A 25840-nucleotide genomic window follows, 5' to 3' on the forward strand; every position below is an offset into this window, starting at 1 on the left:
TCTACTTATTCTTTTGTCTCTTCTTTTTTTGCTCCATATTTGGGGGTATCTCGGGATTCTTTGAGTTCCCCTATTTATGTTTCTACTCCTATGGGAGATTCTCTCATTGTGGACCGCGTTTATCGGTCGTGTTTGGTTTCTCTTAGTGGTTTTGAGACTAGAGCCAATTTATTGTTACTCAACATGATTGATTTTGATATTATCTTGGGCATGGATTGGTTGTCGCCCCATTATGCTATTCTTGATTGTCACGCCAAAACCGTAACGCTGGCTATGCCAGGTATACTGCGTGTTGAGTGGAGAGGTACCTTAGATTACACCCCTAGTAGAGTCATTTCTTTTCTTAAAGCTCAGCGTATGGTTGAGAAGGGGTGTGACGCATATTTAGCTTATGTGAGAGATGCCAGTATTGATACACCTTTAGTTTATTTAGTTATAGTAGTATGGAACTTTCCCGATGTGTTTCCAGTTGACCTTCCAGGCATGCCGCTGATAGAGATTGATTTTGGCATTGATCTATTGCCGGGAACTCAGCCCATTTCTATTCCTCCATATCGTATGGCTCCTCCTGATTGAAGGAGCTAAAATATCAGTTACAGGAATTGCTCGATAAGGGTTTTATTAGGCCCAGTGTATCACCTTGGGTGCTCCTAACTTGTTTGTGAAGAAAAAGGATAGTTCTATGCGGATGTGTATTGATTATCGCCATTAGAACAAGGTTACCATGAAGAACCGTTATCCTTTGCCTCGTATTGATGATATGTTTGACCAGCTTCAGGGTGCACGGGTGGTTTCTAAGATTGATTTGCACTCAGGTTACCATCAGTTGAGGATTTGGGAGCCAGATATCCCGAAGACTACTTTCAAGATTCGGTATGGTCATTACGAGTTCCTTATTATGTCATTTGGGCTTACTAATGCCCCAACAGCCTTTATGCATTTGATGCACGTGAGTTTCGGCCGTATCTTGACTCGTTCATCATTGTCTTTATTGATGATATTCTGGTGTATTCCCGAAGTCGGGAAGATCATGAGCAGCACCTGAGGACTGTTCTTCAGACTCTGAGAGAAAAGAAGTTATTTACTAAATTCTCGAAATGTGAGTTTTGGTTGGATTCAGTGGCATTCTTAGGCCACATGGTATCGAGTGAGGGCATTCAGGTGGATCCGAAAAAGATAGAGGCCATGTAGAGTTGGCCCAGACCATCCTCAGCTACGGAGATTCGCAAATTCCTTGGTTTGGCCAGATACTACCGTCATTTTGTGGAGGGGTTTTCATCGATTGCAGCCCCTATGACCAGGTTGACCCAGAAGGGTGCTCCGTTTTAGTGGACGGAGGAGTGTGAGGCAAGCTTTCAGAAGCTCAAGACAGCTTTGACCATAGCCCCAATTTTGATACTGCTTACAGGTTCGGGGTCTTATACAGTCTATTGTGATGCCTCGAGGGTTGGCGTCGGAGCAGTGTTGATGCAGGATGATAGGGTGATTGCCTACACATCTAGACAGTTGAAGATACACGAGAAGAACTACCATGTCCACGACCTTGAGTTAGCTGCCATTGTTCACGCTCTGTAGATTTGGCGCCATTATCTATACGGGGTTCCCTATGAGATTTATATTGACCATCAGAGCTTGCAGCACTTTTTCAAGCAAAAGGATCTAAATTTGCGCCAGGGGAGGTGGTTGGAGTTGCTAAAGGACTATGATATCGCTATTTTATATCACCCGGGTAAGGCCAATGTGGTGGCCGATGCTTTGAGTCGCCGGGTAGTGAGTTTGGGGAGTTTGGCTTATTTACCAGCATCAGAGAGGCCAATGGCGATGGATATTCAGGCCTTAGCTAGCTAGTTTGTGAGATTGGATCTTTCGGAGCCCAGTCGGGTTCTAGCTTGCGTGGTTTCTCGGTCTTCTTTATTTGATCGTATTAGGGAGCGGCAGTATGATGACACTCATTTGCTTATCCTCAAGGACAAGTTTCAGCACGGTGATGCTAGGGATGCGACCATTGGTGATGATGGGTTATTGAGGATGCAGGGTCGGATTTGTGTACCCAATGTTGAGGGGCTTTGGGAGTTGATTCTGGAAGAGGTACATAGCTCGCGGTATTCCATTCATCCGGGTGTCGCGAAGATGTATCAGGATTTGAGGCAGCACTATTGGTGGAGGCGGATGAATAAAGATATAATTTGATTTATAGCTCGGTGTCTCAATTGTCAGCAGGTGAAGTATGAGCACCAGAGACCGGGTGGGTTGCTTTAGCAGATAGAGATTCCGGAGTGGAAGTGGGAGCGGATCACCATGGACTTTGTAGTTGGGCTCCCACGAACTTTGAAGAAGTTTAATGCTATTTGGGTGATTGTGGATCAGCTGACCAAGTCCGCTCATTTCATTCCTGTGTGTACTACTTATTCTTCGGAGCGGTTGGCGGAGATTTATATTCGTAGATTGCTCGTCTGCATGGTATTTCGGTTTCCATCATTTCAGATAGAGGTACCCAGTTCACATCACAGTTCTGGAGGGCCGCTCAGCATGAATTAGGTACTCGGGTAGAGTTGAGTACAACATTTCACCCTCAGACGGACAGACAGTCTGAGCGCACTATTCAGATTCTTGAGGGTATGCTCCGTGCGTATGTGATTGAGTTTGGAGGGTCTTGTGATCAATTCTTGCCATTGGCGGAGTTTGCTTACAACAATAACTATCAGTCCAGCATTCAGATGGCACCGTATGAGGCTTTATATGGTAGGCGGTTTAGATCTCCAGTGGGTTGGTTTGAGTTGGGTAAGGCCAAACTATTGGGCACAGACTTGGTGCAGGATGCTTTGGAGAAGATTAAGGTGATTTAGGATAGACTTCGTACAGCCCAGTCCAGACAGAAGAGTTACGCGGAACGAAAATTTCGCGATGTTTCCTATATGGTTGGAGAGCGGGTTCTGCTTCGGCTCTCGCCTATGAAGGGCGTTATGAGGTTCGGGAAGAAAGGGAAGCTGAGTCCGAGTTTTATTGGCCCTTTTGAGATATTGAGGCGTGTTGGGGAGGTTGCTTATGAGCTGGCCTTACCCCCCAGCTTTGTAGGAGTTCATCCGATATTTCATGTTTCGATGCTCCGGAGGTATCATGGCGACTTGTCGCACATGTTGGATTTCAGTTCAGTCCAGTTGGACAAGGATCTATCTTATGTTGAGGAGTCGGTGGCAATATTGGACAGGCAGATTAGAAAGCTGAGGTCAAACAACATTGCTTCGGTAAAGGTTCAGTGGCGGGGCCAATCGATCGAGGAGGCAACTTGGGAGACCGAGCAGGATATGCGCAGCTGTTACCCTCATCTTTTCACTATTTCATGTATGTCTCTATGCTCGTTCGAGGATGAACAAATGTTTAAGTGTAAGAGGATGTGACAACCTGGCCGGTCGTCTTAAGAATTAACGCCCTGATCCCCTATTAACTGCTTCCCCAAGTTTAATTCTGCTAATTTGATTCGCCAAGATGTTTGATTTTAAGTTTCGGAGAGTTTTGGGACACTTAGCCCCTAAATGAGAGCTTAAGTGTTGGAAAGTTGACCATAGTCGGAACAGTGTGAAGACGGCCTCGGAATGGATATCTGATTGTTCCGTTAGCCCCGTTGGGTGATTTTGGGGTTAGGAGCGTGTTCGGATTGTGTTTTGGAGTTTCGTAGCTATTTTGGGCTTGAAATGCCGAAGTTTAATTTTTCAAGTTTCCGGTCCGATGATGAGATTTTGATCCGAAGGTCAGAATGGAATTCCGAAAGTTGCAGTAGTTCCATCATGTCATTTGGGATGTGCGTGTAAAATTTCAGGTCATTCAGACTTGGTTTGGTTAGGTTTTTGATCGAAAGCATATTTTGAGGAAAAATTGGAGTTCTTAGGCTTAAATCCTTGATTAATTCGAGTTTCCGATATTGTTTTAGGTGTTTTAAGGATTGGTACAAGTTTGAATAAGGTATTAGGTTATATTGGTGCTTTTGGTTGAGGTCCCGGAGGCCTCGGGGTGATTTCAGATGGTTGACAGAAAAATTTTAAAGTTGAAGAGTTGCAGATTTTTTGCTGCTTCTGGTATTTTCGCATCTGCGGTTTAAGGACCGCAGATGCAGATTTGGAGACCGCAGAAGAGGAATTTGGGTGTCCCTTCAGTGTCCGTAGATGCGGAAGTTCCACCGCAGATGCGGTTTCGCATCTGCGAAAGTAGTATCGCAGATGCGGTTTCGCATCTGCGAAAGTAGTATCGCAGATGCGGCTCCTGTGCCATTTAATGAAAGTCGCAGATGCGACCAATGTTCCGCAGAAGCGGGACCGCAGATGCAGAAATCACTGGGCTGAAATATGAAATACAAGGGTTTAGTTTCAAAAGTTAGAAAAGTCGAATTGGAGCTCGGGAAGAGGAATTTTTGAGAGGGATTTGAAGAGAAGATCATTGGGTATCGATTCTTTACCCCTTTCTAGTTATATTCCATCAATCTATAGTTAATTTCATCATCTAAATTAGTATTGGGGATTAAAAATTGGGAAACATTGGAAGAAACCTCTTAGGCTGAATTATTGAGTTTTGAATGGGTTGTTGACATCCGATTTGAGAGATATTTATATGGTTAGACTCGTGAGAGTATGAGGTTTCTGAAAATATTAATTTCACCCGATTCCGAGACGTTGGCCTAAGGGGCATTTTGGTCATTTTACCTAATTTCTCGTCTTACCTTTGAATTAAATTGTAGAATTAGTTGCTTGAGATGTTATTTACGATATGTAATTGAATTGAATAGATTTGGTCCATTTGGAGTCGGATACTCATGGCAAACGTGTGGTTTCAAGTTGATTTTGGAGCCGGTTCGAGGTAAGTAACTTATTTAACCTTGTGTGGGGTACCTTCCCCTTAGGATATGATATATTTGGTAATTGAGATGCCTTGTACGTGAGGTGTCGAGTGCATACTCGAGCTAATTGTTGAAAATCCAGTTTTACTTTAAGTATTTCAATTGAGTTCCTTTTTCCTGCTTTATTCTACTTGCGAATTTAGCCTGTTATAGTTTAGAAAAGCATGTTTAGTTGATTTAATTGCCTATCTGCTTAAACTGCCTTAATTGCATTACGTAAAGCATGTTAGGCTAGAATTAACTGTTAGTTGGTACGAAATTTTGTTTTTAATTGTGTATTCTTGTGTTGCTTCTATGTGTTTTTAATTTGGGATTACGGGACGGCATCCAGGGAGATCCCTTGTACGTATTTATGATCTGGACCGTGGTGCGGGATACCAAGAGATCCCTGGCAAGTATATTGAGGATACCAAGAGATCCCTAGCATTATTGAGGATACCAAGAGATCCCTAACATATTTGGGGATACCAAGAGATCCCTAACATACATTGAGGATACCGAGAGATCCTCAGGATACTAAGAGATCCCTGGCATATAGTGAGGGTACTAAGAGATCCTCGGGATACTGAGAGATCCCTGATTATCATCCTTGTTAGGAGTGGTACTTCTTGGTGTTTGCCATTATTTCTGTTTCCATTATTGTACTCCTTATTACCATGTGTAGATTCTTACTACAGATTTTCAACTATGTTGCTTGTCTTATATTGTCATGTCTCATATTCTCTATATTTATTTAATCTCAGTAGGGCCCTGACCTTCCTCGTCACTACCCATCCTAGGTTAGGCTTGACACTTACTGAGTACCGCTATGGTGTACTCATGCCCCTTCTGCGTATGTTTTTCCATGTGCAGATCCAGGTACCACTGATTAGGCCTACTATCGTTGAGAGAGGTGACTGCTTAGAGACTCCGAGGTACATCTGTTGCGTCCGCAGACCAAGGAGTACCTTTCATGTAGTATTTAGCCTTTCTGTACTTTCTTTATTAGAAATTCCAGAGTTAGAGCTATGTAGTATTTCTGTTCTTAGCTTGTGATTCATGGGTTTCCGGGTATTGGATTTATGTTTGGTGTTGAGAGAAATTCATGACTGCTTAGAAACATGGTGTATGCCGAGCGGCACATTTACACATTGTTATTGCTTTATTTCTGTTTTTAAATTGTTTTACGCCCGCAAGTTTGGTTTTCTTCTGCAAAGTTAGGCTTACCTAGTCGTAGTGACTAGGTGCCACTATGATGGTTCACGGAGGGCGAACCAGGGTCGTGACAAGAATAGATAGATAGATACAGATATAGATAAAAACAATTAAGGAATGGAATTCTAGTAAAATGGTTTCTGTTTGTTTTTCTCTATTGGGTAGGGGTGTCATTGGTTCAGTTCGATCGGTTATTTTATAAAATTTGTACCATATCAATTTTTCAGTTATTCCATTTTGTATACTAAAAGTAGACTTTTTGGAACCGTCCCAATCATCTCGATTTTTCTTCGGTATCGGTACGGTTCGGTTCATTTTTCTGCATTGTTTTAAAACGTCGTACAAAAGTCGCTAGTGGAAGTTAGTATGCGATAAATGTGTACTTGCAAAGGATTTTGACAAAATTTTCTTAATATTTTTACAATTTTAAAAGTAATTAAAAGGAATATGAAAGATGTCCAACATACAGATTCATCCCCCTATTCTATGATAGCATAAAATAATTTAAGCAAAGACAAGAGAAATATAAATCATATAAGAGGAAAGATACCAATCAAGTTGGGACTCAAGAATAGAGATTGTTAAAAGATTAGTATCCAACAAGAGAAATCTAAATCATACGAGAGGAAAAATATCCAATACCTTGTATCTTGCTACTGAATATCGCTAGAATAGCTAATAGCTTGCTACTCAAGATGTTAGAACTAATTTAATTTCGATATGAGTAACATAATAGGCTTGGAAGTATGGACTTTGGATATTAATTATTTGGTCACTTGTAGCCTTTTCCATAATCCCAAGACCTAAGAAATTTTTTTTAATGTTTTTTAAACTTAGTACATAAAATATATTTTTTCATATATAAACTTATTCTGTACGGTTCGATATTTTTTTGATTTATTTTTATAAATCTAAAGACCTACTTTATTATTCGGTATGGTTATAAGTTTAGACCTACGATTTTATTAAATAAACCTAATAATCGGTTCTGTACAGTTTGATTTGATTGATTTAGTCGATTATTAAATATCCATTGACACTCCTACTGTCACGACCCAAAATCCACTAGTCTTGATGGCACCTAACCCAACCCGCTAGGTAAGCAGACCAATTCGGACAAAATTCAACTTACCGCGCTCACTGGGTTGGGTGCAGACTCTGGAGGGGCTCCTTCAGCCCAAGCGCTATCATAAATCAGTATAACCGCTGCAGCGTATAGCCCGATCCCATAAATGTCACTCATAATCAGGCCCTCAGCCTCACTCAGTCATCAATCTCTCCAGTCTCTCGGGCTCACAATGCCATGAAACTAGCCCAAAATAATGATATGATATGGCAAAAATGGTAACAGAGACTGAGATATGATATGCATATGAATGTGTGTGACTGAGTATATAAAGCAAAGAAAGCAGATAGCCCAACTGCAGAAATGACCTCAATGGGTCCCAATTGGATAAGCATGTAGCCTAGGTATTGTTTCTAAAATGTATCACAGCTCAATAACTCAAGTGCGTAGAGATTTCATGGTTACAGATAAGATTAGGTAACTTCAAAGTACCACAGAAATAACAGAGTCACTATTCATATGGTGCCCATACGCCTGTCACCTAGCATGTGCGTCACCTCAACATCAATCATATAGCATGTAATTCGGGGTTTCATATCCTCAGCACTAAGTTTAGAAGTGTTACTTACCTCGAACAAGCCAATTCCAATACTGATCAAGCCAAGTGATGCTCCAAAAATGCCATCACGTGCCTAGCGACCTCCGAAAGGCTCAAAACTAGTCAAAAGCAACTCAAACACATCAATTAAAGCCCAAGGAAATAATTCCAAATGATAAAGATCGAATCCTTAATCAAAACCCAATACCGACCAAAAATCACACTCGGGTCCGCACCTCGGAGCCCGACAAAACTCACAAAATCCGGCAACCCATTCAATTACGAGTCCAACCATACTAGTTTCACTCAATTTCGACTCCAAATCGATGTTCAAAACTCAAAAATACATATTATGAAACATTAGGCCAAAACCCCCATATTTTCTCTTTAAAATTTATCAACCAAAAGCTAAAATCAAAGATAGATTAACGAAATATAATCAAAACCAAGTAGAGAACACTTACTCCAATTCATACAGTGAAAATTGCTTCCAGAATCGCCTCAATCCGAGCTCTATAGCTCCAAAAATGTAAAAATGGCAGAAACCCTCGAAATAGAGTACTTTATAATCTGCCTAGGCATACTCTTATACGAACGCAGGAAAACCATCGCGTTCACGATGAACAAAATGCACACTGCCACAAAAGACTCTATGCGTTCGCGATATAACCCATGCGAGAACACGACTCACATTTCGCAATCGCATTGAAGAATTCTCCAACTCCCAGCTGCCAAACCTCAATACTACGTGAACGCGACCGAGGAAGCGCGAAGGCGAATAACAAACCACTGCACTGACCAAATTACCCATCGCGAACGCGATGCTCCATCCGCGATCGGGAAGCATAACTGAAACACCAGAAAACCAGCAATAACAACATGGTCCAAAATAGTCCAAAACCCGTCTGAAACTCACTCGAGCCCCTAGGGACCTCGTCAAAATATACCAACAAGTCCCATAATATAACACGAACCTACTCGAGGCCTCCAAACACACATAACATCGAAATGATGATTCACACCTCAATTCGAAATATTGAACTTTGAAACTTCAAACTTCCAAAACCGATGTCGAAACATATCAAATCATGTCCGATTGACCTCAAATTTTGCACACACATCACATTTAACATTACAGACTTGCTCCCACTTTCGGGATCAAAATCTGACCCCAAAATCAAAAAGTACACTCCCGGTAAAACTTTCTAAAATTTCAACTTTCGCCATTTCAAGCCTAATTATACTACGGACCTCCAAATCACAATCCGGATGTGCTCCTAAGTCCAAAACCACCCAACTGGGGTAACGGGACCATCAAAAATCAAATCTGAGGTAAAATACTAAAATGTCAAACTTGGTTAACTTTTAAAAATTTAAAGCTTCCAAGTTGAGAATCATTCCTCCAAATCAATTCCGAATAAACTGAAAACCAAAACCGGCAATTCACACAAGTCAAAATATATCATATGGATCTACTCATGCTCGTAAACTACCGAGAAAAATGCAAATGCTCAAAATGACTGATCGGGTCGTTACATCCTACCCCACTTAAACATACATTCGTCCTTGAACGTGCCCAGAGCTGTTCTCAAAGCCAGCAAATCACTGTATAACCTTACCATGCACATACTCGGGGATGATCCCATGTCACCCTATCCCATATAAGTTTGATAACACAACATAATTAAAATTTCTTAATTCAATCTATCCCATAAACCTTAGAACCAATTTCCAACATCCAGAATTTCTATAAGATTAGAATCTCGCATCTATACACTGTATAAGTCTGAACAAGCTGTATCAAGCCATAATCATAACCCAAGATGTAATCACATGATATACCACATAACGCAATTACTCATAGCAATGATTTCTAATCACAATATGTTGGCCCAAGAACAGGTGAAGTTTTGAAGAATGACAAATGAACTCAGTCATAGACCAGGTCCATCATGTGAAGCACAGTCATGATCAACCTATACATGTGAGATGCACTTGAAGAAGATAAGTCCCACTGATCAAGCAGCAATATATCCTGATCTGATCGAAAAGGTTCCATATTGGATAAGGGGAGAAAGTCTCCTTATGTGAAGAGAACACAATCCGGATAAAAGATAGTGTTGGAGTTTGTATTGTTCAAGGACTCAACTTCGATGGAAGATCAGCAATTGAGTCTCAATCAAACTCTAATTACTAACTCATTAAATAACAGTGATTGTTCTCTTTTACAGGTATTGCACAAACCCAGAAGTTAAACTAAATTGAAAGCAAAAAAGCAAGGTAATTTTGCAAGCAATTTATGTCAGATTTGAGTGTGCACTCCTAAAGCTACTTGAACGAGATAGAAGAACCAGTTCTATTGTGTTTTTTTCTTATTCTAGTTCAATTGTAGTAGGTGGTTCAAAGTTGTACCTTTCCAGCTTTCATAGAAGCAATTGTATTAGGTACTTTGAGAGTTCAAGTTATAGGCTAACTTGAACTTGTCGCAACATTTAGAGGCTGGTTGCTACAAGGGGATTAGAGGTAATCCTTAGGTTTATAAAAAGTTTTGTAAATGTTGTTTTGGCTCAGTTATTTAGTGAAGTGTTGGGGAAAATCCTACTAAATAGTAGGTCGTGGTTTTTTCACCTTTTGAGCCGGATGTTTTCCACGTAAAAATCTCTGTGTTCTTTATTTTATGTACTTTTAATTCCACAAGCAGTAGTAGTTAGAACACCTAGAAGAACCTGGTTCTTCTAGATCGAAAATTGGGCACCACACAAATCACCCCCCCCTCTTATGTGGTATTGCCGCTTAAAACATCAATTAGTATCAGAGTGGTTTATCCTTGAAGAGGCTAACACCTTAGGAAAAGATAAACATGAGTGCACCACCTGGGAATTGGGAAGGGCAATCCACTGCTAGGCCTCCACTTTTTAATGGTCAGTACTATTCTTGGTGGAAGAATAGGATGAGGGATCACATCATAGGAGAAGACTATGATCTCGGGGACATAGTCATTGATGGTCCTCTAGCAACTACAAAGAAAAATGCTGAAGGAGTGGACATGCCTAAGACAAGGGCTGACTGCACTGCTAAAGACCTGAAGAAGTGGGAGAAAAATGCCAAGGCCAAGAAATGGCTTGTGTGTGGACTAGGTCCAGATGAGTACAGTAGAATTCAAAGTTGTACTACTGCTAAGGAAATCTGGGACACTCTGCAAGTGGCTCATGAAGGAACACCTCAAGTGAAGAGGTGCAGAGGAACACTGTTGTACTCCCAGTATGAGAACTTCACCATGAAGGAAGGTGAAACCATACTAACTAATGAACTTAAATCTCTTGGAAGGATTATTCTCGAAGAAGACAAAGTTGAGAAAATTTTGACCAGGGTTCTGCCAGTCTCTTGGGAAAGCAAAATAACTGCTATTCAGGAATCAAAGAACATTGCTACCCTCAAGCTAGATGAACCAATAGGAAACCTTATTGCCTATAAACTGAGAAGGCAGACCATGAAAATGGATGCACCCAAGAAGGAAAGAAGTCTGGCTCTCAGAATTGCTGAAGGTTTAGATCTAGAGGATGATGAAATGGCTATGATCACCAGAAATTTCAAAAATTACTTGATGAAAGGAAAGGGTTCTTCAAGAAGTACAACCTTCAACAAACCAAGGGCTCCTGAGAAACAGACCAATGAGGGCTACTACAAGTGTGGTAAGACTGATCACATGATCAAGAACTGCCCTCAATGGGAAATTGAGTGGAAGAAGGAAAGGGCTGAATGGAAGAGCAAGAAGAAGGAAAAGATTCAACCAAAAAGGAACAAAGGATCAACAAAGTCTATGGTTGTTGCTTGGGGAGAAACATCAGATGAGGAATCAGAAGATGAAGTTGGAGATGATCAAGCTCTTATGGGCATAGGAGAATCAGATGATGAACAAGAGGTAAGTATTCTTCATCTCAAAGACAATATTAAATTCCTGTCTAAAGAAAGGTTGTCTGAGCGATTACAGGATTTCATTGATGAGTTTGAGATAATTAACAATGAAAAGGAAGAGTTGTTTAGGGAATATATGATCCTAAGAGCCAAGTGCAAAAATCTAGAATCTAGGACTAATGAGAGTGAAAGTGAAAATACTGAGTTGAATAACCAGGTTCTTGAACTTGACACTAATGTCCTAGAACTTAGGTCAGAGAACGTAAAACTGAAACTAGGAACAGGAAAGAAGAAAGATGATCACACCCATCTCACCTTGGAAGAAAACTTAGGAAAAATGAAGGATGAGCTATACAGGAAAGATGAGCAGATAAGAGTACTAAAAAAATCTAGGGAAGGTAAAATAAGAACTAGACAGAACTTGCAAATAGAACAAGGCTTCTGATGCACTCTACTGGCTACACAAACATCATAGTAGCAACAAAAGAGGACTTGGTTATGGAACTCAAGCACCTAAGTGGGATCCTAAAAGCAAGTACCTCACTCTTCCTGAAAATAAATTTGCACACATTGTGGCAAGACTGGCCATTACAAAAATGAATGTAATGCATAAGAAAAGGCCAGCCAAAAGAACAAAACCGTTGTTCAAGAAAAAAAATAGGATGCCTAGGTGGGCTAGAAGGAATCTGATTTATCCCTTTGCCCATAGAAAGGGACCCAAACTAGTTTGGGTTCCTAAGACTAACCCCTGATTTCTTTTTGTAGGTCCAAGTGAAGGGAAGCAGCCAAATATGGTACATAGATAGTGGCTGCTCAAAACATATGACTGGAAGCAAGAACTAGTTCCTTTCACTTAAGGACTTAAAGAGAGGCAATGTCTCCTTTGGAAATGGGAAGAAAGGTGATATCATTGGGGTTGGAAAGGTAGGTAAGACAGACTCTCACTCCATTGAGAATGTCTACTTGATAGATGGCTTGAAATACAGCCTTATCAATGTGTCACAACTGTGTGAAAGAGATAACCTTGTGGCATTCACCTCTACTAAATGCTTTGTGATTAATCTTACCACTAACAAGATTGTTTTGCAGGGAAAAAGAGTTAACAATATTTACATTGTAGATTTGTCCACTCTCTCAGAAAATGAACTAACCTGCCTATGTGTGCTGGATAATCATCCTCTCATGTGGCACAAAAGACTTGGTCATGCCAGTCTGAATCAGCTAAACAAATTGGTCTCTAAGGACTTGGTGATAGGGTTACCTAACATCAAGTTTAAGGAAGACAAAGTTTGTGAGGCTTGTACAAGGGGGAAGCAGGTAAGATCATCCTTCAAAAGCAAGAAAATGGTAAGCACAACCAAGTCGTTGGAATTGGTCCATATAGATCTATGTGGTCCAATGAGAACCATGAGCAGAAGTGGAAAGAAGTATGTAATGGTACTTGTTGATGACTATTCTAGATTTACCTGGGTACTGTTTCTAACATCTAAAGATGAAGCATTTGACATGTTTACTGCCTTTGTTCGAAAAACTCAGAAACAATTAGGAAATCAACTTGCATCAATTAGGTTTGATCACGGAACTGAATTTGAGAATGCTAGGTTTGCTGAATTTTGTGATGAGAATGGTATAGATCATAACTTCTCTGCTCCTAGGACACCTCAACAAAATGGAGTAGTTGAAAGAAAGAATAGGACTCTTGAAGACATGGCTAGGACTATGCTTCTTTCTAGTAAATTTCCTCATAGCTTCTAGGAAGAGGCTGTAAATACTGCATGTTACATTATCAATAGATGCATGACTAGACCTCTTGTAGAGAAGACTCCCTATGAGTTACTTGAAGGGAGAAAACCAAATATATCCCATCTTAGGGCATTTGGTTGCAAGTGCTTTGTGCACAATAATGAAAAAGACTCCCTAGGTAAGTTTGATCCTAGAAGTGATGAGGGAGTATTCTTGGAATATTCTTCACATAGCATAGCATATAAAGTGTTCAATAAAAGAACTTTGTGTGTAGAAGAAAGTGTACATGTAGTATTTGATGAAACTAACATTCTTTCTGAGAGACAGGAACACGAAGATAAAGCCATTGGATTGGTAAAGGATATGACTGAAGCCTCAGCACAAGTCAAAGTGGCACCAAAAGAAGGAACGGGTGATGGAATATGTTCTTCCATCCAAGGCAACCTGACAGGGGGAACTAATCAAGGAGGAATTGAAATAAATCCCCTAAAAGAACTTGTTCATGACCTTGTTCCTCAGCAACAGAACATGGGAGAAACATCTAGCAAAAACCAGTTGGTTGTGAAACCTTACAAGTATCAAAGTTCTCATCCTATTGAGAACATTATCATCGATCCAACATCTGGAGTCAAAACTAGATCACAATTAAAGAATCAATGTGCTTTTGATGCCTTTTTATCTCTTATTGAGCCTATAAATGTTGTTGAGGCTTTGCAGGATGCAGATTGTGTGATTGCAATGCAAGATGAACTCAATCAGTTTGAGAGAAGTCAAGTTTGGCATCTAGTTGCAAGACCCAAGGACAGATCAGTCATCGATACAAAGTAGGTCTTCAGAAACAAACTCGATGAATATAGAACAGCTACAAGAAACAAGGCAAGACTGGTGGTCCAAGGTTACAGCCAAGAGGAGGGCATAGACTATGATGAGACCTTTGCTCCAGTTGCAAGACTAGATGCAATCAAACTCCTCATAGCCTTTACATCACACATGGAATTCACTCTTCATCAAATGGATGTCAAAAGTGCCTTCCTGAATGGCTACCAAACAGAAGAAGTGTTTGTGAAACAACCTCCAGGGTTTGAGAGCAAGGAATGTCCTGAGCATGTGTACAAGTTAGACAAGGCTCTCTATGGACTCAAGCGGGCCCCAAAAGCATGGTGTGAATGATTTTCCAAATTCCTGCTGGAGCATGGTTACAAAAGAGATAAAATTGATAGTACCTTATTCTTTAGGGAAAAAGGTAAGGATCTCCTTGTTGTACAAATATATGTTGATGACATAATCTTTGGGGCCACTACTAATAAGCTAAGTAAGGACTTTGCAAAATTAATGGGGAGTGAGTTTGAAATGAGCATGATGGGTGAGCTTAACTTCTTCATAGGCTTACAGATCAAACAAAGTCCAAATGGAACCATGATCCATCAGCAAAAGTATGCAGAGGAGCTAATCAAAAAGTTTAAAATGGAAGAATCTAAAGAAATAGACACACCCATTGCAACTGCCACTAAATTGGATGTTGATGAACCTGGTTCATCAGTTGATCAAAAGTTGTATAGGGGTATGATTGGTTCACTCTTGTGTCTTACTGCTAGAAAACCTAACATTGTTTTCAGTGTAGGGCTTTGTGCTCGCTTTCAGGAAAATCCTAAAGAGTCTCACCTGACTGCTGTAAAAAGGATACTAAGATACTTGAAAGGCACCACTGACCTGTGTCTTTGGTATCCCAAAGGTAGCAATTTCAATATAGTAGGATATGTTGATGCTGATTATGCAGGTTTTCTAGTGGATAGGAAGAGCACCTTAGGTATGGCACACTTCCTTGGTTCATGTCTTGTGAAATGGGCTACTAAAAAGCAAAATTTCGTGGCCTTGTCAACTACTGAAGCTGAATATGTTGTTGTTGCTTCTTGTTGGGTTCAATTGCTATGGATCAAATAGCATCTGGTAGATTTTGGTATAGAAGTAGGTTGCATTCCTATATTCTGTGATAACACTAGCGCTATAAGTATGACAATGAACCCTGTTCATCATAAAAGGACCAAGCACATAGATGTTAGGCAGCATTTCTTAAGAGACAACTATGAGAAAGGTTTGATCTCCATAAAATTATGTGCTACTGATAAGCAAATTGCTGACATCTTCACTAAAGCACTTAATAGAGAAAACTTTGAGAGGAACAGGTTGGAATTAGGGATGATTAAGATCACGTAATAGGTCCAGCTCAGAATATTAAAAAGAATTTGGCTAGGAATTCTAACTTTGTGTAAATATCTAGATTAATTCTTACTCAGTCTCATACTTTAATTAGTATACTTCTATGACATGTGTATATATGACTCACTGATCTCTTACAAAGTTTTTTCTATTATGGCATTTGAGACATGTTCAAGAGAATTCTAAATGAAGAACCTGATTCATCAATATGATTTCATATGAAAGCTCAGGTATGGTTTCAATACTTTGCACAATTAGAAAGATTAACAATTCAATCATGAGCAGAAGTCCTATACTTGCCAAATTCCTAGAAAATTCTATCCGTTGAAGCATTGAACCATTTTCGTCCATTTAGAACTCTAAAACCATGATTTTTGCCTAATATCTAGGGAAGCCAAATAATCATCAAAAGTCTGGAATTACAGTTTGATTAAACTTTTATTTGACCCCTGAAAAGTTGTCGATACGGAATTAATGTCTAATTCTCTTTAAATACATACCACATCTCTAATCTTCTTCATTATTCTAAACCGTCAAAAATTCTCTTCTTCAACTCTAATTTCTCTCTTCTCCAAAATTCCAAATTAACTCAAGAAACGAACAAAAATGTCTAACCCACAAGATCATCATGGTTCTCCTACACCAGCATCACCCTCAAATTCATCCTCATCTACTCCTCCTAGTGAATCCCCAAAACCTAAGTTTCGAAGGCAGAAAATGTTGGCTCGAAAAACTGTATCATCTGGGGATCTGAGAAAGGTTTTAAATGAAAGGTTGAAAGCTAGCTAAGTGAAAGAAATCCCAACTCCAAATTCTGATTCTAGTTCTGAGTCTGAATCCTTTCAATCTGCGACTGAGGGGGAAGGACATGGGTCTTCTGACTCTGAAAAGACTCAAGAATTCCCTACTGAGGTAAGTTCATCTGTTGTTCAAAACTTTGAAACTAGGTTTGTTCTAGTTGGACCCCATTAGGGATGTTAAATTGGCTAAGACGAGTAGGAGTAGAGGTAAAAAGAAGTCTGAAAAAGAAAAAGAGAGAGTGGGTGCATGTGGTGAAGAGAGGGGAAATGGGAAGGGAGCAACTCTTGCTATATGTGGGGTTGCACAAGAGAGGTTAGAAGAGAGTGACATGAAGTCAGGGGGAAGTGGGTATGGGGAGGATGCTGAGGGGTTGGTTCATCTAAGCAAAAGGAGAGATGGACCTGTTTCATCTACTAAAGAGACCCTAGCCGATCTACTAAGAAAGACTAGGACAATTTATGAACCAAAGAAACGCAAAGCTACTACACCAAAAGCCCCAAATGTTGCCAAGCCATCCAAGAAAAGAAAAACTTCATCCCCAAAACCTACTATCTCTTCAATGCCTAAGGGAAGAGCCACAAGAAGCAGGGTAAAACAAAGTGAAGCTGACTTACAAAAGGCTCTAGAAGAAAGCAAGAAAAAGAAAATGGAGAAGGGAAAGGGAAAGGTTGCAGAATCCTCTAAGGTTGTAGGGGAAGAGGAGATGGAACTGGTCCATCAAGAAAGGGGTACAACAGTGGAGGTTCCTACACCAAAACCTAAGAAGTCCAAGACTTCTTCCAAGAAGTCTTCTTCTGTACCTGTGTCTACTGAACCCTCACTAGCCAAGAGGACAAGATCTGCAGTGAAAGCTAAACAAGCAAAAGTTCAGATGATGAAGAGTGGAGTGGAGAAGAAGAAGAAGAAGAGGAATCTAAGAAGGAACAGGACTAGTTTGTCATCTTTGGCAGGAGAAAACTTTTGAAAGGTAGATTGTTGAAGGACCTGGTGGAACTAGAGATGATGAGGTTGGTTGACTCTTTAACTACTCAAGGTTGGAAGGACATGGTCCTTCATATGGATGGGAGACTAGCCATAAATGAACTAATTATGTTCATGGCTAATGTTGATATTAAGGATGGGGTTGTCAGTAGCTTGGTGAAGGGAGTCCCAATGCAATTTGATGCTGCAAAACTAGGAGAAATTTTGGATATACCCTATGAAGGGTTTGATGACTACACTAGGCAAAGGTGGCCATGCCTAGACTCCCTACCTACCGCTCTTGAGATCACAAAGAGGTTCTGTGATTCAGAGGATGTGAATGAAGCCAGGGCTGTGCAGAAAAATGAGATGAGGGTTGAGCACAAGGTTGTGTTTGAGTTTGTCAACAAGTGCCTACTGCCTAGACAAGAGAGAAGACATACTGCAAATTACATGGACCTAGTTCTTATGGAGTGCCTTGAGAGAGGAAAGCAGAACAACTGTCCTGCTCTCATTGTAAAATTGCTAGACAGGGTCATCAATGGATCCAAGGCTCATGCTACTCCATATGGCTTCATACTAACCACTATTCTGGACAGGTTGAACGTGTCTTTGAAGAAATGGGAAATGACATCAAGCAAGGAACATTTTAGCATTAAGACTCTATTGTCTTGTGACTATCCAATCAATGCCATCCCAGTTAAACCTGGTTCATCTCTGAAGAAACCCATCAACAGCAAGGTTAGGACTTTGGTTTAGGAATATGGAACTAAAGATGCTGAAATTGCTAGGCTGAAGGCTCGTGTGGCTGAATTGAAAACTGAGAGGGATAGCCTTAGAACTGAGCTAGTAAAAGAAAAGGAGAAGAGTGATGGAATCCTTCAGAATATGCTGAAAACTCCAGACTCAATCCTCTAGTTCCTCCAAGCCTTAGGTCTCCTAGCACTTGTCTTCTGGACCTGTCTAGTACCCCCAGTAAACCCCAGTGACCCGGATTAGGGATTTTTCTGTTTTTGCTCATGTTTTGAAAGTTTTTATTTCTTTTTGTGGATTGGTAAAGGCAACATATCATGATCAATGACAACACCTATTTTCTCTTGGTCTATGATGATTTTGACCTACATAGTTTAAATATGTGTGTTGATTATTGATAATTACACCATGTTTTCACTTGCAGTTGCCCTAGTGGCCATGAGTACTTATTAAAATCTGGAATTCACACTGTGTATGCAACTTTTCGATGATGCCAAAAGAGGGAAGAGATATTGTGCTTTATACTTCCAGGTCTTTTAATCAGTAAAAAGCACAGAGTTTGTCATCATCAAAAAGGGGGAATTTGTTGGCCCAAGAACAGGTGAAGTTTTGAAGAATGACAAATGAACTCCGTCATGGACTAGATCCATCATGTGAAGCACAGTCATGATCAACCTATACATGTGAGATGCACGTGAAGAAGATAAGTCTCACTGATCAAGTAGCAATATCTCTTGATCTGATCGAAAAAGTTGCATATTGGATAAGGGGAGAAAGTCTCCTTATGTGAAGAGAACACAATTTGGATAAAAGATAGTGTTGGAGTTTGTGTTGTTCAAGGACTCAACTTCGATGGAAGATCAACAATTGAGTCTCAATCAAACACTAATTACTAACTCATTAAATAACAATAATTGTTCTCTTTTACAGGTATTGCACAAACGCAGAAGTTAAACTAAATTGAAAGCAAAAGAGCAAGGCGATTTTGCAAGCAATTTATATAAGATTTGAGTGTGCACTCCTGATGCTACTTGAATGAGATAGAAGAACCAGTTCCATTGTGTTTTTTCTTATTCTAGTTCAATTGTAGTAGGTGGTTCAAAGTTGTACCTTTCCAGCTTTCATAGAAGCAATTGTATTAGGTACTTTGAGGGTTCAAGTTATAGGCTAACTTGAAGTTGTCGCAACAGTTAGAGGCTGGTTGCTACAACGGGATTAGAAGTAATCCTTAGGTTTACAAAGAGTTTTGTAAATGCTGTTTTGGCTCAGTGATTTAGTGAAGTGTTGGGGAATATCCTACTGAGTGGTAGGTCGTGGTTTTTTCACCTTTTGAGCCGGGTGTTTTCCACGTAAAAATCTCTGTGTTCTTTATTTTATGTACTTTTAATTCCACAAACAGTAGTAGTTAGAACACCTAGAAGAACCTGGTTCTTCTAGATCGAAAATTGGGTACCATACAAATCACCCCCTCTTGTGTGGTATTCCCGCTTAAAACATCACAGTAGCTACTCAAAACGACCCTCAATACTAGTAATAAACTTCATATCAAATAGAACCTCGTCCTAAACCTTCATACCCTGACAATGATGTAAGAAACACACAGAAACCCTTAATCACTCATCAGATCGACAGGTCATAGAGCCTTTTCTCCTTCGACAAGAACTATAACAAATTTCTAAGCCAACTTTCGATATTATCCTTCCAAACATGCTATAATCAAATCTGATAGTATCCATTTTAGGTCCAATGACCTCATCTCATCCAACACGACCGCTCAGTGACATGTCACATCAATACAATATAAAGCCATAAATCGTGCAATCCGTGCACCAATAAGTAACATTCCAATGCATTCAATCATGGAAAAATGACTCAAACAAGAGAATTGCCCCACAAGATTAACAAGTACCTCCAAAACGAAATGCTGAAAATCCATTACACATCGTAGAACCATAATATATGAATCTAACACAAGGGATCATACCTTAATATAACTCAGCTACAATGTGTGACCTCATCCAAATGCTGGTCCATATTATATACCTCGAGCCACCCTGCTCAAAATCAATAACCACACTAAATTTGACATCAAGTACCCAAAGTGCATTACTATAACCACGGAGAAGCAAATGACACAATGCCACATCAATCCCGAAAGAACATAACCAATACGCCATCAATCATGTAATAATCAATTACTCATCTTGCTCAAATTCTACTACAAGACCCCAATAGAACCGCAACATGTGTGCATATAACCAACGAGTCACAACTCCTCGTAGCATAGAAGAGTAACTCACAGATCATCTAAGAACACGAATAAGCTCAACAACGACCGAATGACACATCCCTCAACAATAGAAGTATGGAGCCAACTAATCTGATCGGTATAGAATACACATCCTAATTGGGCCTACCAATGGAGCCCTAAATCAGCTCTAGTCACCCACAATAGATAAATAAACCTCCAAAAGTCCACAATGATTGAATCATAACACATACTATCATCTGGTTAGCTTTGGCCACAACTTCACAGTCTACAACCATGAAACAATCTGCTCCTGAGACCTCCCAGTCTCCAAATCCATAGAACATACGAATCACCATATTTGATCCCAACTCCACCACCAAAATGTCTAACACATCTCTCATACATGATCATCCCACGACGAATACTTCTATAATTCTTTCATGCCATATCACAAAAATTAGAATATCAATAGTCGATCAACTAAACGAGTACAACAATACCAATTAAGTATCCATAAATCAACACACAACGTGCCTTCTGAAGTGTACACTCTCCTCAAGCAATACCAAATAGTAATATCATTCACCTAGTCATCTGAAATCGTCCATGTTGCCTAAGAATTCATGCCCTTCCCTTCAAAACTAAATCGTGACCTTGCGCATGCAAATCTCAATTATACAAAACTCACCACACCTATTATGCCATCATATGAAAAAAATACGAAAATCTCAAAATCAACTTTGGGTGGCAAGTAGATTACATATTCAATTATCCAAGAACCTTCCGTTTGATCTCATCCAGGAGAAAATCATAATACGCATCATAAACATGTTCCACACACCAATAGGAAATATACACCTCGAACCATGGTAGAAACCATTGGGAACTCTTTGGAATCCACTTGAACATAACCAAATTATCATAACTGAATCCTTTTAACTTAACCAAGCCACATAGGTCACCAAACACAAGAGTATTTCCACAAAACACCCGCAGAGACATACCACATCATAAGTACCCCAAAAAGGACTAATTGTATCCATTACTATGTCGATCAACCTACTATCAAGCTGCCATATTTCTGCGAGTTCCTTCTGAATTACGCTCAAGTTGACACTTCTCTTTGCCAGAACACCATGATCCTTAACCAAAACTCACCCCACGAGATCCTAGAATAAAACCACACTGCCCTGAGGCCTATAAGCTACTAAATTCCCTCTTACGTACCCCAAAGCACCACAATCGAGGCACCCACTCTAAAGAGACCTTATGTGAACCTAAAATTATTCCCTTCAACTTCTTGATACTGAATGTATAATCCACAATGATATAGAAATCTCGCGAGTCTCAACACCATCTCATGTAAATCTCAAACTCTAGCCATATACCAATCCGCAAAATTCTCAATTGCCACATATAACTCTTGAATCCATTAGAATATTTTCGAGAGTTATTCACTCTATTCATATCTCAATTGCGCCATCCAAACAGGTCGAACGACATGTGCCCCATTAGCACGATGACACCCAAATAAGTAATCCCCCATTTATGCAACCAAGAAAATTCCTACTCCATGCACACTACATCATTCACGGATAACCACTCAATCATTCCATGCTTTCCATATACCCACAGAGTGTAATACAACTCGTATCCAGAAATTCCCTTACTCGAGTCATCCTTAATCTAAACCTCTACAAGTCATAATTGATTCACAAATATACCTCAAACCGAAATCAATACAACATATAACCATAAAATCAACTCATCGATAGAAGACTCCCCCACTTGGCTCAAAGCTATGGAATAAAACATCTGATAACTTCAATAACTATACCCCCATTACTGCCACCATACCGTAGTGAAATTCAACTAAATCCTTCATAAGTTCATGTAACACAAATCATCTAATACCCCAATCATCTGCAAATCTCGCATTCATCCTCGTGATGGCCAGATCAACTATTATAATCGATCCAAACTCAAGTCGCACAAGTATAACCCACTAGTAGAAAGAAAACCTCCATGCAACATCATAAAAGTCACACACCCATAGATTACCTCGTAGGTTACAACACACCTGCTTAGCCTCAAACTGACATCTCTTTATACCCTTTCACAACCACAACTACTATGCAATTACTTAATCTTCCTGATTCTAAACTCATCAACAAGACATGAGAATCTAATTCATTCCACAATTAAACAACATGAAATATCCTCCAATATACTCACAACTTGAGACTATACATCAAATCAAAATGAAAATCAAGAACCCAATCGTCCTTTCTACATCTCAAGCAAAACTCTTCTCGTCAAATTCAATCTATCTGAACACATCCCGCAGTCACATCATACTTATCATATAGCCATCCGACCACTCATCTTTTCATAAATTCCACTCATAGGGATGCTACCAGATATATAAGTCCAAAATCATGTGGTCACACAATCAAAATCTCTGTGCTCAATATACAGTCAAAACCCAGCCTCAAGTCCTCCAGATTGGCCCATCATCAACACACTAAAATCACATCTCGCACCTCATCCATGGAATCACAAGTCGTCGATGCACAATTGATATCGAGCGCTCATGTGCACATACGAATGCGTGGAAGGAATTTAAAGGATTATGCTTCAAGTTGAATTTATGTTGCACGATAAGAAAAGAAAGATGGGAAGTATATGCTAAAGGCCTTGTAGCCTCTCGAAGATAGGTATGGATGTCATCATACCGATCCGCAAGACTCTACTAGACACTTGCTCATGACTTGAAGAACCTATAAACCTAAAGCTCTGATACCAATCTTTCACGACCCAAAATCCACTAGTCGTGATGGCACCTAACCCAACCTGCTAGGTAAGCCAACTAATAACTATCCAATTCCAACAATGTTTAATAAGACAATTGAGCAAAAGAAATTATCTGAATCTTATACATTTTCCAAGGACTGGTAGTACAAATCATGAGCTTCTAAGAATAGAGTTTATAAGGCTGGTATGAAGTAAATACATCATCTGTTTGAAAATTACATTAATAGAGTTTTAAGAATATAAGGTTACCATGAACAAGAGGCAGCTACAACCGGAACGCAAGCATGTCTTCAATCCCAGCTCCCGTCGATCACAGCAACATCAGTAGCCAACATTTGCACCCAAGGTGCAGAAGTTTAGTATGAGTAAAACCTACCACATGTACTCAATAAGTAACAAACCTAACCTTAGGTTGAAAGTAGTGATGAGCTGGAACAAAGGTCGGGTCCAACATCTAATAGCCAACAACAGTTCATAACAAAGCAAAATAAGTAATAAAAAAAGTAACTCAGAGATAAAATGCTCAGCCTTTTCATAGTTTCCCGAAAAATAGTTTTGATTTTTAAGTATGTCAGTGAAAGCCCAAATCCTTTACCGAAATTATCGAAAATATGAGTAAGTTTGAAAACTATGAATTTTTCCCAAAAATCCTTTCCACAATAAATAACATGTTTCATTTTCTTTCTAGATAACTAGTTTGAAATAACTTTCTATGCCCATATGTCAATATGTGCGAGAAGTCATGAATGACGTGATACCGTAAAACATGAGAAAAATGCATCTCTATGTCTGGATGTCATGTGGGCATGTCAATGCCATGTATCTCAGAGATGAACTCATGTACTCACACTCTCAGAGTACTCAATCTCATTGTCTCACACTTACTCATCATGCTAAATCACTCAGTACTGTATATGGCCAATTCGGCCCAGGGAATTCTCGAAATATATACATCAACTGACCAACAGTCGCTCAGTACTGAGTAGGGCCCAATCCAGCCCACGGGGAAGATCCATCCCCAGGTATATAAATGCTTCGGACAAGATCTATGTCCAAGGAAGATGCATCCCTCAATATAATCAATCACGCTCACTAGGGGTACGTGTAGACTCCGGAGGGACTCCTTCAGCCCAAGCGCTATCATAAATCAGTATAACTGTTGTGGCGTGCAGCCCGATCCCATAAATGTCACTCATAATCAGGCCCTCAGCCTCACTCAGTCATCAATCTCTCCAGTCTCTAGGGCTCACAATGCCATGAAACTAGCCCAAAATAATGATATGATAGGCCAACAAATGGTAACAGAGATTGAGATATGATATGCATATGAATGCGTGTGACTGAGTATATAAAGCAATGAAAGCAGATAGCTCAATAGTAGAAATGACCTTAGTGGGTCCAACAAGATAAGCATGTAGCCTAGGCATGGTTTCAAACATGTATCACAGCTCAATAGCTCAATTGCGTAGAGATTTCACGGTTACAGATAAGATCAGGTAACTACACAGTACCACAGAAATAACGGATTCATAATTCACATGGTGCACGCCCACACACGCGTCACCTAGCATGTGTGTCACCTCAACATCAATCACATAGCACGTAATTCGGGGTTCCGTACCCCCAGCACTAAGTTTAGAAGTGTTACTTACCTCGAACAAGCCAATTCCAATACCGAGCAAGCTAAGCGATGCTCCAAAAAAGCCATCATGCACGTAGCGACCGCCGAAGGGCTCAAAACTAGCCAAAAGCAACCCAAATACATCAATTAAAGCCCAAGGAAACAATTCCAAATGATAATGATTGAATTCTTAATCAAAACCCAAAACCGGCCAAAACTCACACCCGAGCTCGCACCTCAAAACATGACAAAACTCACAAAATCCGGTAAACCATTCAATTATGAGTCCAATCATACTGGTTACACGCAATTCCGACTCCAAATCGATGTTCAAAACTCAAAAATTCATATTATGAAACTTTAGACCAAAACCCCCAATTTCTTCTTTAAAATTTATCAACCAAAAGCTAAAATCGAAGATAGATTCAGGAAATATAACTAAAACCGAGTAGAGAACACTTACTCCAATTCATATAGTGAAAATTACTTTAAGAATCACCTCAATCCGAGCTCCATAGCTCCAAAAATGTAAAAATGGTCGAAACCCTCGAAATAGAGTACTTTATAATCTGCCAAGCATCCTCTTACGCGAATGCGGAAAAACCACCGCGTTTGCGATGAAATAAATGCACACTTCCAAAAAAGACTCTACGCATTGGCGATATAACCCACGCGAACGCGATGACCACAGATGCCACAGCTTCGCGAACGCGTCTCACCTTTCGCAATCGCATTGAAGAAGTCTCCAGCTCCTAGCTTTCAAACCTACTGCGCGAACGCATACCCCTGCACGCTGACGCAAAGAACACCAAATCAACCTACCCCGAATGCGATCGAGGAAGCGCAAACGCAAACTACACTAACCGGCATTACCCATCGCGAACGTGATGCTTTATCCGCGATCGCGAAGCACAACTGAACCACCAGAAAATCAGCAATAACAACATGGTCCAAAATAAATCGAAACCCGTTAGAAACTCACTCGAGCCCCACGGGACCTCGTCAAAACATACCAACAA

The 25840-nt window shown here is 40.0% G+C and overlaps 2 protein-coding genes across 2 annotated transcripts; both read left to right on the plus strand.

Annotated features, from left to right (window-relative positions):
• Window positions 1-14763: 14763 nt before the first annotated feature.
• LOC138879587 (uncharacterized mitochondrial protein AtMg00810-like) lies at window positions 14764-15345 on the plus strand. The gene has a single exon (XM_070159201.1). The coding sequence runs from the start codon at window positions 14764-14766 to the stop codon at window positions 15343-15345; it is 582 nt and encodes a 193-aa protein (XP_070015302.1).
• Window positions 15346-15414: 69 nt separating this feature from the next.
• LOC138879588 (uncharacterized) lies at window positions 15415-17386 on the plus strand. The gene is made up of 3 exons (XM_070159202.1): window positions 15415-15587; window positions 16446-16533; window positions 16580-17386. Exons 1-3 carry the CDS (start codon window positions 15415-15417, stop codon window positions 17384-17386), a joined length of 1068 nt encoding a protein of 355 aa, XP_070015303.1.
• Window positions 17387-25840: the final 8454 nt, after the last annotated feature.

This window comes from Nicotiana sylvestris, chromosome 10 (genome assembly GCF_000393655.2).
Source record: "Nicotiana sylvestris chromosome 10, ASM39365v2, whole genome shotgun sequence".
In the NCBI taxonomy this organism is placed as follows: domain Eukaryota; kingdom Viridiplantae; phylum Streptophyta; class Magnoliopsida; order Solanales; family Solanaceae; genus Nicotiana; species Nicotiana sylvestris.